Below are 17,883 nucleotides of genomic sequence, written 5' to 3'. Positions count from 1 at the left end.
ATACAGCCTGGTCATACTCAGGGACACGGCTGGTCATGGCTGGTCATTGCTGGTCATGGCTGGTCATGGCTGGTCATGGCTGGTCATGGCTGACTATGGTTGACCATGGCTGACCATGGCTGACCATGGCTGGTCATGGCTGGTCATTGCTGGTCATGGCTGGTCATGGCTGACTATGGCTGACCATGGCTGACTGTGGATGACCATGGCTGACCATGGCTGACCATGGCTGGTCATTGCTGGTCATGGCTGGTCATTGCTGGTCATGGCTGGTCATGGCTGACTGTGGATGACCGTGGCTGACCATGGCTGACAACGGCTGACCACAGCTGACTACAGCTGGTCATGGTTGACCACAGCTGACCATGGCTGACCACAGCTAACCACAGCTGACCATGGCTGGTCATGGCTGACCGTGGCTGCCACGGCTGAGGGCAGGAGCTTCCCAGGTGCAGCTGCACTGTTCCTGCTCCACACCCCTTGTGCCCTGGGCAGAATCATTTCACCATCCTGCACCGCCACAAACATTGACATCAGAGCCTTAATCTGGAATACTTTAAAGGTTCAGTGTCTGTTAATAAATGACACCTTTGTTGAGGAATTCCCTGATCTTATTCCCATTTATTGCTGCTGCAGGCTTCAAACTAGGGCTGCAGGCTGTTCAGTGAGCAGAGTCCCATGTACATCACTCATCATGAAATCCATGACTCTCCATAATTGGCACCATCCTTTCCCAGCTTTAATAACTGTAATAAGGGCTCCGTGTGCTGGAGTGTTGGCACTGTGCTTTGATAGCAGAAGAGAGGTGGATATTTGATCAGGATAGTTTGTCACTGTTGAGACAGGACGGGAACAAAAGAACTTCAGTTCAGAAGGACAGATGAATAGAACTCAACTCAACTGATTTATTTCAAATGCATTGCTCTTTTTATAGGGAACATCGTGCAGACTAATTTCATTGGTCTTAAAGTAAAAACATCTCAAGCCATTGGTGTGCAGTGAATGATGCACGGTGGCAGAACATATCTATAAACAATGTGGACAACAAGAGAGATAGAGAATTATTTAAATTCCTTTCCAACTCTTTCCCAGGCCCAGCCTGGTTAGAAACCTCTCTTCTTCTCTCTGACTGAACTGAGAATATCCATAGACAGTTCATGGGAATAGTTGATTACCTTCCAGTCTGATCTATTCAGGACCAAATGTATCTTAGTACCTGCACACAGAAATAATCCTGAATACTTTACAGCTGATGATTTGTATGAAGTAAAGGTTGTTTTACAAAAATCATCATCTTTCTTGAGCATAAGAGATTTTTAATTCAGCAGTCAGCATCTGAAACCCCCATGCTGCTGTGCTGACAGTCCAATGAAGTGCCTGACAGCAGTTCTCAGTAGTGTCCCTCATTTCCTCTGTCAGCTAAATTCAGCAAGAAGTCTCAAGCCAGGAATCACAGCACCTTCTTCAGTCCCACTCTCCAGAGGGGTCCTCAAGTAAAATCTTACAATGCCAGGAAATCCCCCATGCTGCAGGTGTGTCCTTGCTGCCACATCTCTGCAGTGGGCTGCAGTTCCCTTCTTCCCTGATGGCACCCAAGGAGCTCTCAGCAGAGATGCTGGGATGTGTGTGGGACACAGAGACAGAGTGAACTTTCCAAAACAGGTCAAGCAGTAGAGACATTTGCCCTGTAATGAGGGATCTGGATAGAGAAAATCTTCAAGTAGTTTTACTTTCATCACATAGCAGAGAACCCCTTAAGTTAAAGCAAATTAGGTCAAAACCCAGATCCATCCTTGTTTGGGTCCACAAGGAGCCTTAGCTCCTGGAAACCTCCAGGAATCATTTTGGCCCTGTAATGGGAGCAAAAGAGAAGCTCCACTCCTCTACCCTGGCCATCACCCTTGCCTACCTGGTCAAAAAAAATGGACTCTGGGAAAAGTTGTTCTTGTGCCATTGCCATTACCAGTTAGTTTTGCTTAACACCCTCTAATCCTTGTGCTCTGTGGCCATCTCCTCTGTGCCATTGTTGTATTTGTTATGTCTACTGCACCCTTCCCTCAGCTCAGCTCCTCCAGTCCCCATCCAGTTACCTGGTTTGAAACATGGAATCCCAGGATGGTTTGGGTGGGAAGGGACCTCAAAGCTCATCCAGTTGCACCCCTGCCGTGGGCAGGGACACCTTCCACTAGCCCAGGGTGCTCCAAACCCTGTCCAGTGGCCTGGAACACTTCCAGGGATTCAGGGACAGCCACAGCTTCTCTGGGCAACCTGTGCCAGGGCCTGCCCACCCTCACAGGGAAGAATCTCTTCCCAACATCTGATCTAAGTCTACCCTCTCTTAGTTAAATAAAAAATCTACCCTGTTGGAAAGGATGGATAAATATAATTGCCTGGCAAAAGATTTACAATAGTACAGCCAGGATGAAAACAATGTCCCCGACCGGCTGGACAATGCCCTTACCTAGAGATAGGTCCAAAAGCCAAATGGACTGTTCCATGTCACCCCCCAGAATGTATGGTTCATCCCACACCTGTAACCCTCCCCTGAAACATCAGGTGTCTGTGACCCCATTAACCCAAGTCTTGTCCCAGCCCACCTTGAAGCCCCCTGATAAGGGGTCTCCGGGGGGCCGGACGCCCTCTTGGAACTTCCCCCTCTTGAATTTTCCTCCCTCTTAGAACTTCCACCTCTCCTGGAGCATCCTCTCTACCCCTTGTCTCTCCCCTCCTCCATCCCCTCAGTCCCTGCCACGTGCTGCATCTGGCAGCTCCAAGCAAGACCTTTCACCATCCCTTATAAACCTGATATTCTAAGAGCAGCCTCCAGAGATCTCTCCTCCCCATTCATCAAAGCCATCCTGGAGCCCAGCGTTCCCTACACTACCCTCTTTCTCCCTTGTCCTGTTTTTACATATCTGTGTAAAATCAGAAGTTAGTTCTCATATTACACTTATTTTTTTCCTTCACACCTTCAGATGGAGAGACCAACTCTGTAACTGCATCAAAGACAAAAATTAATTCTGTTTTATATCATGGTACAATGCTGTTCTGTGCCCACTTTCCCTCTTCTAGCTATCCCTGTCACTTCATTTGCTTTTTCATAGCTACTAAGCACCAATACCTCTTTCCTGGAGATATATAAAATCCTGATAGTGTGTATGCTCATAGAAGACTGGTTCTCCCCTCTGCTGCACTTGACAGTCACACAACCTGGATATCAGCTGATAATGTATTGCCAAGGTCACTCAGCAGCACCTTCGAGCTGAAAGCGTGAAGACAGTAAATGAAGGCTCTCTAGTAGAATTCCTCTTTCTTACAGTTTTTGTCATTAAAGGACATGATGCAGCCCTCTCTCTAACAGAATGGTTTAGTGACTAGAAGAGAAAACTTGTTTGCAAGACTTCTGGGTTCCCATTCCCATTTTTCCTTGTTCTGTTGGAACTCTGGCTGAGACTTTCAGAAGGGACCACTGATTTTCAGTGTCTTCCTTACCTAGGAGCAAACATAGCACATCCCAACTCTCCAGGGAAGCTGATCACCAGTCATTTCAGTGACATCTGTGGGACTTGGGGCTTCCTAGCACCACAAAGCCCAGTCTGGTGCAGGACAAGCCTGTGAATCCCTGCCCTCACCTGTGCAAGGGAGTTACCAGTGTTTCTCTGAGAAGTTGTTGGGAACCTCTTGGCAGGGAGTGTCAGGCATGTGCAATTCATTATCACTAAGAACAATATTGCCTGGAACATCTGGGTCCCATTCATGAGCCTTTTTATTGGCAATAGTGCCTTTTCTCTCGGAGGACCAAGCTTGCTGCCTTGGCAAAAGTGGATTTCCTTCTCCAGCACTTGAGGAAGAAGCAAATCGTGCTCCAATGCACCCTGAAAATGTCATTTCTGATGGAGCTTTATTCTTCACTAGACAAGCCTCATGCTGGTCCTCCAGTAATGGAAACAATCCATGGAATTTGCACCATTTATGATTTAGATTTGTCTACTTATCCATGGCCAAGTTGAGGAAAAGAACAATTTTGCCACAATAAAGATGGAAGCTCATCATGGCAGTGGCCCGTCAGGGGAGAATTCATATGATGTCAGATTTGAGCTTGGTTCAAATCATCTAATGCAAATAATTGATGGGAAATGTTTGCATTTGTCCTTTTTGAGAAGAAAAAAATGAAGTCATTAAAAATGAAAGCAATGGCAAATCCACCACTTCTCTTTGTAGTCTGTTCCAGTGGTTAATCATCCTTAGTGTTAAAAAAAAACCCGCTCATATTTCCCATTTGAATTTTCTTTGGCTTTGACTTCAGACATTTGTTCTTATTATTCTTTTCTCTGCTAAATCACAGAAACATTTTAGTACCCAGTTTCTAACCAGGAAGAATCCTATACATTACACTGCACTCATCCCCTTGATCTTCCTTAATAAGCTAAACAGATTGAGTTCTCTAAGTCTTCATCCTATTTTTTTTTCCAGCCCTTGGATCATTTTTGTTGCTCTTCTTTATACCCATTTCAGTTCATAAACATCCAGTTACCAGTGTGGGTATCAGCACCACATTTGTCCTGCCAGATCTGCTTTCACCAGTGTTCAATTCAGATATTGATACAATTTCCCTTTCCTTGCCCATATAGACAAGCACCTTCATTAAAGCATTATTTAGGCACCAACTCAGCTTGCTTCCCTTCTGTGTAAGACAAATGTTCAGTCCCCTTGCAGGTGGCATTGCCAGAGTTGAAGCTACTGCCTGTGTTGGACTGTCTCAGACTGTTCTCAGGACCTTTTAATTCTCTGAAAAACTAAGTGGAAAAGGAAGTCAGGTGAAAACGGAACAAATTTGACTAAGGGTGCTGCATGAATGATGGGGGAAAATCACATTTATTCCAAATTTATGGTAATATCTTGTTGGCAAGGAGAGAAACTCTTCCTTCTCAAATCTGTTGCATGTTTCTTATTGTGGGTCAGAATTGATCTTGTAGGGTTTGATTTTTTTTCTGTTTTGTTTCTAAATTCTTACCACCTGAGGCAGCAGGCAGCTGCAGCCTCTCTCCCCAGCCTGCATGGGGATTCTCATTGCTGTTGGCCTCAGCAAGGCACAGCAAGGGCTCACTGGCAGCAGAGGAGCTGGCTTGTCCCCGGCAGGTGGGAGCTCTTGTGCTGCTGCAGGAGGTCCCGGGAGGTCCCACCCCGCCAGGCTCCAGTGTACAATTGCTGTTCCTGTTTCTGATGGAACTGCATGGCTGGAACAACCTGCAGCCTGCCCACAGAGCAGCAGTGACTGTCCTCATCCCGGGCAAATCCTTTCATGGGTAACTGCCCAAACCCACCCTCACCCCCTGGCACTGACCTGCAAAGGAACAGACCCAGCTCCTAAAGCCCATTGCCCCTACCAAGGTGACTGGTGGGTTTCAGCAAAAGCTTAAAGACTTCCCATGTTTTTGCATCATAGGAGTTGTTTATAGCCCAGAATCAAGTACCTTGAGCTGCTATCAAACCAGCTGAGCTGTAATTTACAGGGCAGAATATAACGTCGTGTGGGCTGAGCTCAAATTGACAAGCACTGGAGATGTTGCAATTCCACTTGTTAAAATTTGTTTACCAGGGGAGAAAAAAAGAAGGCAGGATGGAAGACAGGAACATCTTTTCAAGTGTTTACCTTTCCAGCTCTCTTGTTTCTATTATTGCCATGTGGTTGGGTAACTGTAGAGTTCAACTTGGACAGCAAATTTTTTTATAACTCCCTTTTTTGGTCGCTCATAATTTTCTCACCAACAAAGAACTTCCTTCGGATGATTTTCATTACTCTGCCTCCAAACAAAGCACTCTAGAGCCAAATATATACACAGCAGGTGATTGCTTTTCTCTGCTGTCTCCTTGCCTGACTGCAGTGACAGCAGTCAGCTGGTCAGCATGTCCAAGCTCAGACAAGGTGTCCAGTCACACTGTCCTAACAAAGCTCCAGGGAGCTCATATCTTCCCTGGCACTCAGCATTCCCTTGTCCCCACACTGTCCCCTCACAGCAGACAGGGGTTTGGGGCATGGGGTTCTTGTGGTACCTCTTCATGCGATCCCACAGCAACTCCAGACCCCAACCCTCTCTTTGCCAACTGCAGTATCCAGTGGCAAAGGAACTCAAAGTGGTTTGCAGCACCAACTGAAGAGAAGGCAGCATGACTAGAAGCTGCTAACATTTGACAGAGGATGCTATCTGGGCACAAACTTCTTTTCTTGTGACAAAGAGATATTTCTCCCATAAGATTCTCATTTTGATCTCAGGCTTCTTTTCTCCTCTAAAAGTCACAATATAAGTTTTCTTGCAGGCAACATCCTTTTCTTCTTTTCCCATTTGCTCAAAGGAGCAAACATATTTTATCAGATATCTTTCCCTTCCCTTCCCCTTCCTCTGAAATGTTTGTATGCTCTCCTCCCAACCATCTCAGGCTGGTTTCTGTTTTGCAGGCCCCTACCAAACTGCCCTAGAGCCTGGCTGTTCCTCCACTCCCAGCTTCCTCCTGTTTTACCCTACAATATTTGGCAGTGGGAGCTGCCTGTGCTCAGCCAAACAGCTCACGCTCAAATCCAGGTGGAGTGAGAGATTTTTCAAGCTGAGACACATTTAGATCAAGCAGCATATAATGAAAAAAACATTTATCCACCTGCCAGGATGGAGCCTCCCCCAGGCTCTTGGAAGGAGGCAGCAGCATTGGACAAAGGCTGGTGCATCCCTTGCTAGTGCTATCATGGGCATGGGACAAAAGGATACCAAGGGCAGTGGTATAGCAGCAATTCACCACATGGACTTGGTGTTAAAAGAGAATCTGAACTGATGGGGAAACCTACCCTGAGAGACCTGCCCCTCTTGGTGGGCAGTTAGCACACAGAGCGTGGCAGTGCAAGCACGGGCATCAGCAAGGGGGTTAGGTGCAGGCTGCTAGAAGTGCAGACTGGGCAGCAGTGGGGTATCTTCTCCTGGTTTTCAGCAGACTTTTCTCAGACTGCTCACAAGAACTCTGTCCATGGACTCAGAGGTGCCTTTGAGTGGGATTTCAGAAGGAGCTGCACAATTAGCCACAAGTTCATAGCTGTAAAGGAAGTGGCATGGAAGAAGCACTGAGATGTGCACACATACACAAGAGCCTCTGATAATCCAAGACAAGGAATTCAGGGATTAAAGCCTTGGGTTTGACAAAAGACTGAGACAGGAGAGTGAGAGATCCATGGAAAAACAGAACCCAGAACTCCAGAAACTCATCACCTACAGAGCTTCCAAGGCAAAATTACCCCAGGTGGCTTTGCAGGGGCCCCCAGCATATGGCTTCCCAGTGCCAATGCTAAGGCTGGGAGCTCCCAAGCCTGTAAGCACTAGATGTTCGTGGCATGTAGCAGCAGGATGAAGGGGAACAGGAAAAAAACTGTTCCTATGGTGCAGAGAATGTGCATCAGCCTGTGGCATGGCCCCAGCACTTCAGCTAGGCACTCTGAAGCACTGAACTGAAGACAACTCTCACTGCAATCAAACTGGAGCTGGTCCAGGAACTGGAAGAGTTTTCTTCTTTTTTTTTTTTTTTTTTTTTTCCTTTCAATGTAAAGATAATAAACTGTGACTAACAGGATGATTTTGCACTCAAAGTCTTCTTGCTGGTACTAAGACTCCATGAAGTCCAAATACAATTGTGTCCTTAGATAGCACCCAGTGCCCATGAACAGCTGGTGAAGCCACACTGTGGGCTGAGCCCAGAGTAAGGTGAGCTCCAGGGTGTTTCTTGAAGCTTCTTGCTTAAGCATGTTCATCCACAGCCACCTGACAGCTGTGAAGGTGGAGATCTCAGGGAATATCCTGCATTAGCCTGGAATTCCTGAGAGGAATGGGAGCTCTGTAGCTCTCTGCAAGCACTGCTGCACCCAACGTGTCTCATGGGGTAAGAGAGGGAATCCCATAAGTGCCCTTGGCATCCCAGCCCAGGGTGTGCTCAGCTTACAGGACACTCTGGACCATGGCTCAGACCAGTGGGAAAGGTCAGCCTGCACCCCCACTGACCATCTGTGTTTTGTCCACAGGCACCTGCACAACAACCGGATCCAAAGCCTGGGAGCCAACGGCTTTGATGGGCTGCACAGCCTGGAAACCCTGTGAGTGCCCTGTTTCATTCTCTGTCCTAAAGACATGGGGTGTGTTCATGCCCCAGCACAGCGAGCATTGTCAGATTAACCCCTTTTCTGACTTAGAGATGGGGTAACTGAGAGGCATTTTAAAAACTTTTATTTTATTCTCAGTCTCTTGAGAAGGGTGAGACAATGCAGGAGTTATAATTCACGCCATCACAACCAGAAGCCAACTATTTCCTAATTACAACTCATTATAAGCGTTTCTTGGCTTATCAGCTTTAGCCACACCATACTGCAAATGCCTTAAAGCCAATCATCTAAAATTACCCCTTGTGGGTCCTACTACAATGCATCTTTCATAGTTCTAGTTCTTCAAAGTATCTAGTCTTATTTACAAAACCATTCTTAGAAACTTATTTCCAGTTCCATTTCTCTCTCAACGTCTGTCCTATTCCATGGCATTTCTAAGTCAGCATTTCTTATCTCAAAGTTTACATACAGATACACACTATATGAGCCTTCTGTCAAGCTTTAAGAATTCTCTACAAATCCATTTCCCACATGCAGGAAAGGGGGTCAGCCCCACACTTCTCACTGAGGGCAGCAGCAGGGCTGGCTCCAGGCACGAGTGGGTGCCCAGGGCATGGTGCCTACTGGGGAGTGAGAGCCTGGGCTTTCCTCCTGTGCCTGTGCTGCTGCTGCAGGACATTTGTGCATGTGAGCAGTGTGGCTGGCAAGGGGTTCTGAGGCCCTGGACACCATTCCAGTCCAGGGGTAATCCCAAGAGCTTGGATGCATTCCCTGCTCAGGGAGTACATCTCCTTCTCAGCACACAGGCATGGTCCTAAAAACTCCCCAACACCTGACCACCAAAGTTAGAGGCTGGCTCAAGTTTGGGGCTTGGAAAGTCCTCAGGGGTCTGTGGGGTATCTCTGAGGTGATCTCATGTCTGCTGGCATCACCCATAGCCAGCTGATTTCATTGTGCACAATGTGCTTGGCATGGCTGGGAAACAACCCGTGAGAAGACTGCAGGAAGGACGGGAATCGGGAATGAACTCTCCTCCAGGACACACCTTCAGGAAGGTAGATTGAGATCGGAGAGCAGGAAGAAATTCTTGGCTGTGAGGGTGCCCAGAGCAGCTGTGGCTGCCCCATCCCTGGCAGTGTCCAAGGCCAGGTTGGACAGGGTTTGGAGCAACCTGGGATAGTGGAAGGTGCCCCTGCCCATGGTGGGAGGTGGAACAAGTTGGACTTTGAGGTCCCTTCCAAGCCAAACCATCTGTGATTAGCAGCTAGGGCTCACCCTGAACTCAGGGACAGTCTCATCCCACAGCCTGGCCACACATGCCCTGTGCTGTGACAGCTGCATGAGTGGCCTGGGCCTCGTGCTGTCTATCAGCCCAGGAGGAAACATAAACAAGCAAACAAATAAATTGAGGCACTGAAAGACTGGAAGAGGTGCTTGATGCCTCCAATTGTGCAGAAATATGTCCCTCCATGCAGGCTTGGGGTCAGAGTCAGGCCCTCGCCTCCTGCCAGGAGAACCAGGGGGTCCAGGTCATGGCAGAAGGAGATGCTGCTTCCCAGCATTCAAGTGCCACTCAAGGAGACAGGGCCCCTCTGTGCCCAGCATGGTGCCAACAGCAGCTATCAGGCAAGAGTGGCAGCAGCAAGCAAACCCTTGGTCCCCAGACACACTCCTCAGGGCAGGACCATGACACGCATTGTCTCTTCCTTGCAGACTGGCAGATCCTGGGACCACCCAGAAGGGCTCAGCTGGGGAGAGGCTGAACTGTGCCAGGAGTGGGAGGCTGATGGATAGTCTCCTCTGGTGACCCACGGGTCCCAGCTTGGCTTTCTCCCCAGTCATTTCTGGTGGTCACAGGCAAATATGTGAGGGCAGGGCTGTGGCACCCAGGCAGCACAAAGGCAGGGAGCAGCAGGAGGAAGCAGAGAACTGGCAGATGGAAGAAAACCTTGTTTGGACTACGCGGTAGCAGACATGCAGGAACATCTCAGCCTGCATCTTGGCAACCCTTCTCTGCAGCCAGGGTGGTTAGAGATGCTGCTGCCCATCCCAAGCAGAATGGAGCTGCAGAGGCAAAGATGGCCTTTTTTTTGCTGTGGGAATGACTAAAGGGTTTCATAGCCCTGGGAGGTAATTCTGTTTCCACAGCCACTTGTGCTGAATGCTCATTTTCCCTCTCTTCCACTCTGCTCCCACTGTCACACTTTCTTTGCCTTTTGCTGCCCATCCGAGGTGCCACCCAGCACCTGGGGAGCTCCATGTCCCCTGCTCTTGCTCCCAGTGCCTGCAGGGCCAGGGTTGTGCAGCAGTGTGGGGACTCTGGAGCACTGCAGCTCTGCAAGCCCAGTCTCTGCTGATGCTGATCAGGCAGCCCTGGGAGGAGCAGGGCACTGCCTGTGTCCAGGGCCTGCAGGATGGACGCGTGTGAGGGTCCCACAGCCCCACCCTGCACAGCTGCCTGCAGCAAGGAAGGTGCTGGGGCAGAGAACTCAGACTCTCCACACTCTCCTCCACATCTGATTGCTCTGAAGAAGTGTCCTCCAGAGCAATGAGAGTACTTCTGCCCCTCTTGGCCTGAGCATCCACTTCTCTCCTTCGGGCCAGCAGGCATTCCAGCTCAGTGATCCTTGGGGTACAGATGTTCCTCAAGTGGAGCCACCTCCCATGTTATTCCTTAGCACCCACCTGTCTGCTGGCCAAATCTGGCAAGCTCTGGGGCAAAAAACTGCCAAGCTTTTGGTTGACTGTCCCAGCCAAGCTGCTAGACCTGCATCTACCTTCCACCTCTCAGCTCCTGTGCATGTGGAGACGATTACAGTCTCCACATTTATCCTCTAACTCAAATTATGATTACATTCTGTTGACAGCACTTAGCACATTTTCTTGGCTTGTGGAGGCCAAACCATGCTCTCAGTTACCCCGTGGGTGTTACCTCCTGGAAGGCAGCAGGATGGTAAGGGTTGGTGAAGACAGAAATTTCTCCAGGGTTCCTAAAATGAGTATTTGTGGCCAGATGCTGATTATAAACCAGGCACAATAGTTGAAGAACTGTAAAATTTGAGTGGAAAACATTGTTCAGGTTTTTCAGAAAAGCCTGGGAAGTTTTAGGTGCAAAAACCTCTGTCTCCCTAAGGGAAATATTTCTTCTCATATTCAGCTAGACATGAAAACATCTCTTTTTATTAAATGCCAAAACCCTAAGACAAGCAGCGGGCACTGCCCCATGCAGTTCACAGCAATGTGTGAGCTGTGTAAGTACAACCACACTGCTCACCTGATCCAAGTCTCAGCATTTCTGCAAAAACAGATCCCAGTGGAGCATCGTTCTTCTTGGAGAGGGCTTGGCACTGATATTTCAGGAGGGCAGCAAATCTAGAAAGAGGTGAAGCCAGATGAATTACTTCACATTTCCCTTGCACTGACCTGCAGCTTCTGTGGACAAGTCAGCTCTGCCAAGTGCACAGCAAGAGCAGCTCTGTGTTCTTCACTGACGTGGGGACAGGCAGATGTGCAGCACCCACCAGGTCTCAATGAGTCAAACACCAGCATGAAACTGGAGAAAGCAGCTCCAAGAAAATTTTCTCTGTCAGGGCAAGACCTGGCTGCTCCCCAGCCGCCCCCCCAGCCTTCTCTTCCTGGGAAGGAAAGTTGGCAGGTAGGCTGGAAGCAACTCAGAGCAGCCTGGGCCAGGTTCCAAAGGGGTTTCGAAACAGCCCTGTAAACCAGTGAGATTCCCTCTCCAGCTCCCATCAGCCTGAGAGATGACATAGAACAACCCTGCAAGGCTGTGGGAAGAAGCCCCAAGCTGAGCCATGAAACCAGGGATTAGATGGCCAGAGTGGGAGAAGCCTGGCATTTTTTAGCCTTTTCCCAAAGACACATGGAGTGAATAAGAGTGGAAATATCCTGATTCTTCCTGTAGCCCCTTTGGGTTAATGGCCTCAACCCTCCACGCAAGGTGTAAGGTGAGGGGATGCCCACAGGAAATGCAGGGAGGAGCCAGCACTGCCCTGCTGGGCACAGAGACCATAAATACCAAGGGAAGGACATCCATCACCCACTGGCCTGTGGCCAAGGTGAATGGCAAGTGGCCTGGCACAGCAAGGTGAGGGTCTCCTGAGAGGGTAAGGAGTAGGGAGGTGAAATGAAAAAGAGTCAAGAGAAGCACCATCTCTTGCAAGAAGTAGGTGCAAGGCATGCCAAGAGCTGAGACTGCAGACACAATGCTCTTTGCATTGCTTCCCTGTTCCAGATTTGCCCTGTCAGTCCTGCCCTGTGGTGTATTGTCCCTTGAGATGTGTAACACCTGCAGTAAAACATCTGGGAGCACCACCTGTTTCTGCCATTTGGATGGAAAGATCTTGACTTTACATTTCCTGATTATCTTAGACCTAATTTCTCAGTCTTTAACAAAGCAGCAAGAAGGGGAAGGGGTTTAGACATCTTCTAGTGGGAGGTGTCCCTGCCCATGGCAGGGGCTTGAAATGAGATGATCTTTAAGGCCCCTTCCATCCCAAACCATCCCATGATTCTGTGATGAGATTTGCTGTGTGTCAGAAGCCTGGTGAGTAGAAGTGTCATGGGAAAGCTGATGGAAGGAGCAGCTCAGCTGCAGCCAGGAGCATCCCTGCAGTGACAGAGACTGATTCTTGGGAACACCAGAGCTTGTGCTCAGGGCTGGGGCAGGGTGCTGGTTTCAGAGGAGCAGCAAGGGAAAACTGCCAGCCAAAGGCCTGCCTGGTGCTAACACAGGGGCCAGCTCCCCCACTGCTCGTGAGGAAAGGATTTCTCATGAGGGGATGGATCCCTGTGACATCAATTTCCACAGGGAAGCTGCTCTCATGCCCAGGTTTCCTCCTTACCGCCTCACCTGGAAAGCTGAGCAGTGTCCTGAGGTCCCTGAGCTTTGCTTCCAGTCTGAGCACAGTCTAAAGGCTGATGAACAGTTGCCCCATACCTCACAGTGCTCAACTTCAGCCTCGTTAGGTAGCTAGTGGTAACACTGAATTTTTCCCTCTGTGTCCCTGAAATATGAATATTTCATGGATCACAGCTGAAGGGGAATGAGTGAAGCCCCCCTGCACGACCAAGCTCCAGGTCACTGTCTGTGCAGAGGGATGGAAGGGGAAGCTGACCTGAACCTGTGCAGACACAGGTGCTTGAGTGTGTGTGTGTGTGCCTCAGAGACAGCCATGGCAGCTGAACCTCAGAGCTGGCCCCAAATTCCATCCCCAAACACCAGCACACACAGACCATCATTCAGCATTGCCTTCCCTGCTATTAGGCAGTCCTCAGCCCTCGGTGTCCCCATGGCAGAGCAGAGCAGACCCCAGAGAGCAAGTGCAGAGTGCAGCTGGAAGGGGACAGAGGCTCCTCATGGATCTTCCCAAATCCTCCACCAAAGCAGTTGTGGAAGTGACTCATTAAAAATGCCCCTGGGATGTGATCTCTGCTTTGGAGAAAAGGGGAAAGCACTTTTTCTCCCATCAGACTGTTTTGTCCAAGTAGGGAGAGAGGTGGTGGCGCTGGGGGCTGGCTGTCACACACAGCCCCAGCAGGAATCCTGAGGTGAGTCCCTGGTACAAGGCAGGTGGGCAGCAGCAGTGGCTCTGTGCTCTCAGGTGTGGCTCAGCTGGCTGGCAGTGCCAAGCAGCACCCTGGCAAGGGATGTGCAGGGTCCCCCACCACAGAAGCCACCTCACATTCCCCAACACCTGCTCAGAGCTCTGTCTGAAACCGCTGAGGCAAAGGGGAAAATGCAAAAGTAAGAGCTGTGGCCCTGTCAGTGGGCCCTGCCATGGACACAGCCGAGTCCCAGGGAGCAAGGACGAGGGCAGGGGCCAGGGCTCCCCTGCTTGGCACACTCACACAGACAGACCCTGGTGCTGGCAGAGAGCAGAAGCCTGTCCTGGCAGTGTCCTGCCTTCCCAGCCAGCCCCCAGCGGGGCCAAGGTGACTCTGGGGGCACAGGCAGGGCTGGAAATGAATGGCTGCTCCCCAGGACCAGCTCAGCACCCTGGAGGCCTCCGGGCTGCAGCCAAAATAGGAACAATCTGCCCCAGAAGTGCTGCTCCTCTGGGAAATCTCCAGCCTGTCTCTGACACGGACTGCTCAGGGAGGCCACGCAGCCCTCGCCCATCCCCTCCACCTGAGATGACCCTGCTGTTTCCTATCTGCTGGATTCTCCCTCCCCATCCCCATCCCTGCCAGCTCCTCCGCCCATCACACAAAGGAGATAAATCACTTGGAAACAGCAAATCTCCATTCATTTAAAAACCTTTTAATTTATTTTTTAAAAATTGCACTAATAAATTAGAAATGTCTCCCAGAACGGCTGAATCCAAAACCCTCTGGCTCCAGGCATTTTATCTGCCTAACCTTGCCTCACAGGAAATGCCCTTACCACAGAACCCGACCCATTATCTGGGTAATTAGTTGAGTCTGTAAATGCAGAGCAGAGCTGGAACCTACCAACTCCTCTGGAGAGTCGGATTTTCTATGGGAGAGAAAAAAAAAAAAAAAAAAGAAAGAAAATTAATATAAAGTGCACCTTAGGCAATGAAGGCAGGAAGAAAGAAATGGGAAATATCCCCTGTAGAGCTCATACAGGGGTTGTTTAACACTTTAAGGGCCAGGCAGGCTTTGCTGTTCTCCCAGAAAACTGTCTGCCAAATGCTACCTTGCTCCTCAAGTGGATCTCTCTCCATCAGCATGTTTAATTTAAAGCCTTTTGTGCAGAGTCTTGATGTTAATGCCAAATCTGAAGAATTCCCAAAGCAGCTGATGGATTTGACCCATCAAGGACACCCTGTTTGCTGCACTGAGCTGTCCTGGTACTTCCTCAGCATCCTGATGCTCCAGTGTCAGCATGGGTCCCCAGGCAGCTCATCAGAGCTTGGCTGTGTGATCCCAAGCTGCCCTGCCAGAGGATGGAAGGGACTTCAGGAGAGGCTCAGTGTCTTGGTTTAGAAAGCCAGGTGTCTGCTAAGGAAGGCAGGAGCCTCCCTTGAAATGGAAAAGGTAAACCCCCTCCCTCCAAATTATTATAATTTTGAAATCAAGGGGTTCTCAGGCAAAGATATGGGAGCGGGAATAACAGTTCTTTAGTAGGGAAAAAAAAAATAGAAATGTAGTAATACAGAACAACACTGACAGGGTCAGAACATGCCCTGAGCCCCTGTGGGTCAGGGTGGTGGCAGCAGCCCCATCCCAGGGTGGCTCAGCCCTCCTGCAGTGCCAGCTGTGCTTCTGCTGGAGCAGGATCCTGCACAAGGGGGGAGTTTTCCTCTGGAGCTCCAGGGCTGGGGGAGATGGGCCTGGGATTCCTCTGGGAATGCAGTGGGGAAGAAAGCTGCTCCTCTGGGAATGCAGTGGGAAGAAAGCTGCTCCTCTGGGGATGCAGTGGGAAGAAAGCTGCTCCTCTGGGAATGCAGTGGGGAGAAAGCTGCTCCTCTGGGAATGCAGTGGGAAGAAAGCTGCTCCTCTGGGAATGCAGGGGGAAGAAAGCTGCTCCTCTGGGAATGCAGGGGGAAGAAAGCTGCTCCTCTGGGAATGCAGGGGGCAAAGGCTGCTGTGCTGTTCCCAGGTCAGATTGGATCCAGGTAGGAATTCTGGGCTCCTCCTCTGGGCAGAGCATCTCCCCATGGGATGATGGAATTTTCTCAGCCATGCAGGGACACTCACTGGCCATGAACAGAAGATAATTAATAATTAATGTCCCATGAACAGCAGAGATCTCATGGAGGGAGGATTTGCTGTGGGAGAGATAAAGAAAAGTGCCCAAAGAATGGAAGATATCTGCCCCAGCTCTGACAGAGGGGGATACAATGCACACCCCCTGCCACATCCTGTAACCTAAGACACTGAGGCACCCAGATTGAGGGTACACTGAAAGGAAGGGGACACGTGGCTTTTTGGAAGGAGGCCCACAGCTCTGGGCCCTGGTTGCACGGGTCCCTGTGCCCAGCCCAAGAACAGAGCTATAAAGTTCACTGACTTCTCTGATCACTGTGTAATGGAAAGTGACTTTTCCAAACAGTGAGAGTCACCTGTGAAACTGAACTGGCAAACACACCTGGCACTGACTAGGTGTCTCCTTGGGCCCCCCTCCCAGTTTGCTGCAGCTTCTCCCCCTCAGGCACCAGCCTGGACTACCAGGAACGTGCTCTCCCTGGTGCAGCTCAGCTCTGAACCAGTCAGTACCTTGTAACCAGGCTGAGTTTTGGCAGAACACAAGCCCAGTCAGACATGATATTTTGCAGGTTTATAAAGAAAAAAAAGAGAGAAAATGAAGGCAGTTCAGGTGAAAAGGTAGTTCTGGAGGTGCTGCACGTTTCCCTGGCTCCACTATAAGGCTCATTTCCATTGCAGGACTCTCCCTGTTCTCCCTTTGCCCACCAAACTCTCACACCCCTCTTGCACCTGGCCAGCTCTCCAGCCTGGCTCGCCCTGCCACTGCTCTTGCAGCCTTGGAACCTCTGATTTGCAATGAACAGCAGCACTGGGGCTCTCCAAGCTCCAACCTCTGAGTCTGCAGACGTGCTGTGACCCATCACAGGTGCTCAGCTCCTCTGGCTCTTTGGGCTTCCTTTTGCCCAAAGCTTTTCCCTGTTGCCAGAGCCTTTCCTGGAGCAGCTGTCTGTGCCTCTTCCTCCCGAGGCGTGTGATGTGAAGTGATGCCTGTGCAGAGGGAGGAGCAGCCCTTGCAGGCAGCAGCAGGGGAGCAGAGGCAGCTGGAGGCACGTTTTCACCATGCATGTGCTGGTGGTGCACGGGAGCTCTGCTTCCATCCCACACTCCCTCCTGCCAGCAGCAGAGCTCCAGGGGCTGATCCCCAGCCATTTGTGCACTTTGGGGAGCAGGTAGATGTTACAGTGAGTTCATGGGTACCCTGTGCCCCCCTTCCCCTGGGACCCTGTGGCTCTGATCAGGATAACCCCTGGACCCTCCTTCCTGCCCCAACGGGGTTGGTGGAGAGCCAGGAAAGCCCACCCTGTCCAAAACCTATATAGACCCCTGACATTTCCTGTTCTTGCTCTTTTGCCCCGCTCTCCACATGGACACCACAGAATAAAGAGAGCTGTACCAACCCCCTGGGGTAAGAGCCTCTTTTGAATATTTTTCCCCTCTCCTGGTATTCCTCCCCTCACAGCCCCTATCTCTGAGCTAGTCGGATTCTTCCGGGGGCTGTGTGGAGGGGGGGAAACTACAGGTAGAGACCCCCAGCTTCTTTCCTGCAGCTGGGGAATGGCCTGCTGTAGACCAGGCTTCCCTGAGCTTTGCCTTCCTCTCCAGCCTGGCAGAGAGCTGCCTCCTCCCCGCCTGCCTCCTGAGTCAGCAGCTCCCTGGGGGTTTCTGTGTGTCCCAGCACTGAGGGCCCTTTGTGTCTGAGTGTGCATGGCAGTGTTAAACACATCAAAGGTTTATCCATCACCTCTGTCAGGCAGAGAGCAGACAGGAGTCCTGGGTGCAACAGCCACACGCTGGACACTGCTGGGATGCTCAGTGGAGATCAGAGCTGCACTGGGGGGGACTGGTGGCTGCAGGGGTGCAAGGCACAACCCACAGACAGTCCCCCTGCCTCTGCAAAGGACCCTCAGTGCCACAGGAGCCCTGTAAAGTGCTGCAGCACCCTATCAGTGAGAGGCTGAGATGTTTCCAGGCCAGGCTGTCAGAATTAATCCTCGTTCAGAGACTGCTCTTGCTCCTGGCAGGAATCATGCACCCTAAGTACCTGACAACCTTCCCAG

The 17,883-nt window shown here is 50.3% G+C and overlaps 1 protein-coding gene across 1 annotated transcript in view; it reads left to right on the top strand.

Moving 5' to 3' along the window:
- LGR6 (leucine rich repeat containing G protein-coupled receptor 6) overlaps positions 1–17,883 on the top strand; it is a 153,483-nt gene that overhangs the window by 103,173 nt on the left and 32,427 nt on the right. The window contains exon 6 of the mRNA XM_041721290.2: positions 8,057–8,128. Within this exon, the coding sequence (XP_041577224.2) occupies positions 8,057–8,128 (72 nt within the window). The remainder of the gene's footprint in view (positions 1–8,056; positions 8,129–17,883) is intronic.

The sequence above is a fragment of the Taeniopygia guttata genome, chromosome 26 (assembly GCF_048771995.1).
Source record: "Taeniopygia guttata chromosome 26, bTaeGut7.mat, whole genome shotgun sequence".
NCBI classification, from domain to species: Eukaryota; Metazoa; Chordata; class Aves; order Passeriformes; family Estrildidae; genus Taeniopygia; species Taeniopygia guttata.
This window is presented reverse-complemented; position numbering and strand designations above follow the sequence as displayed.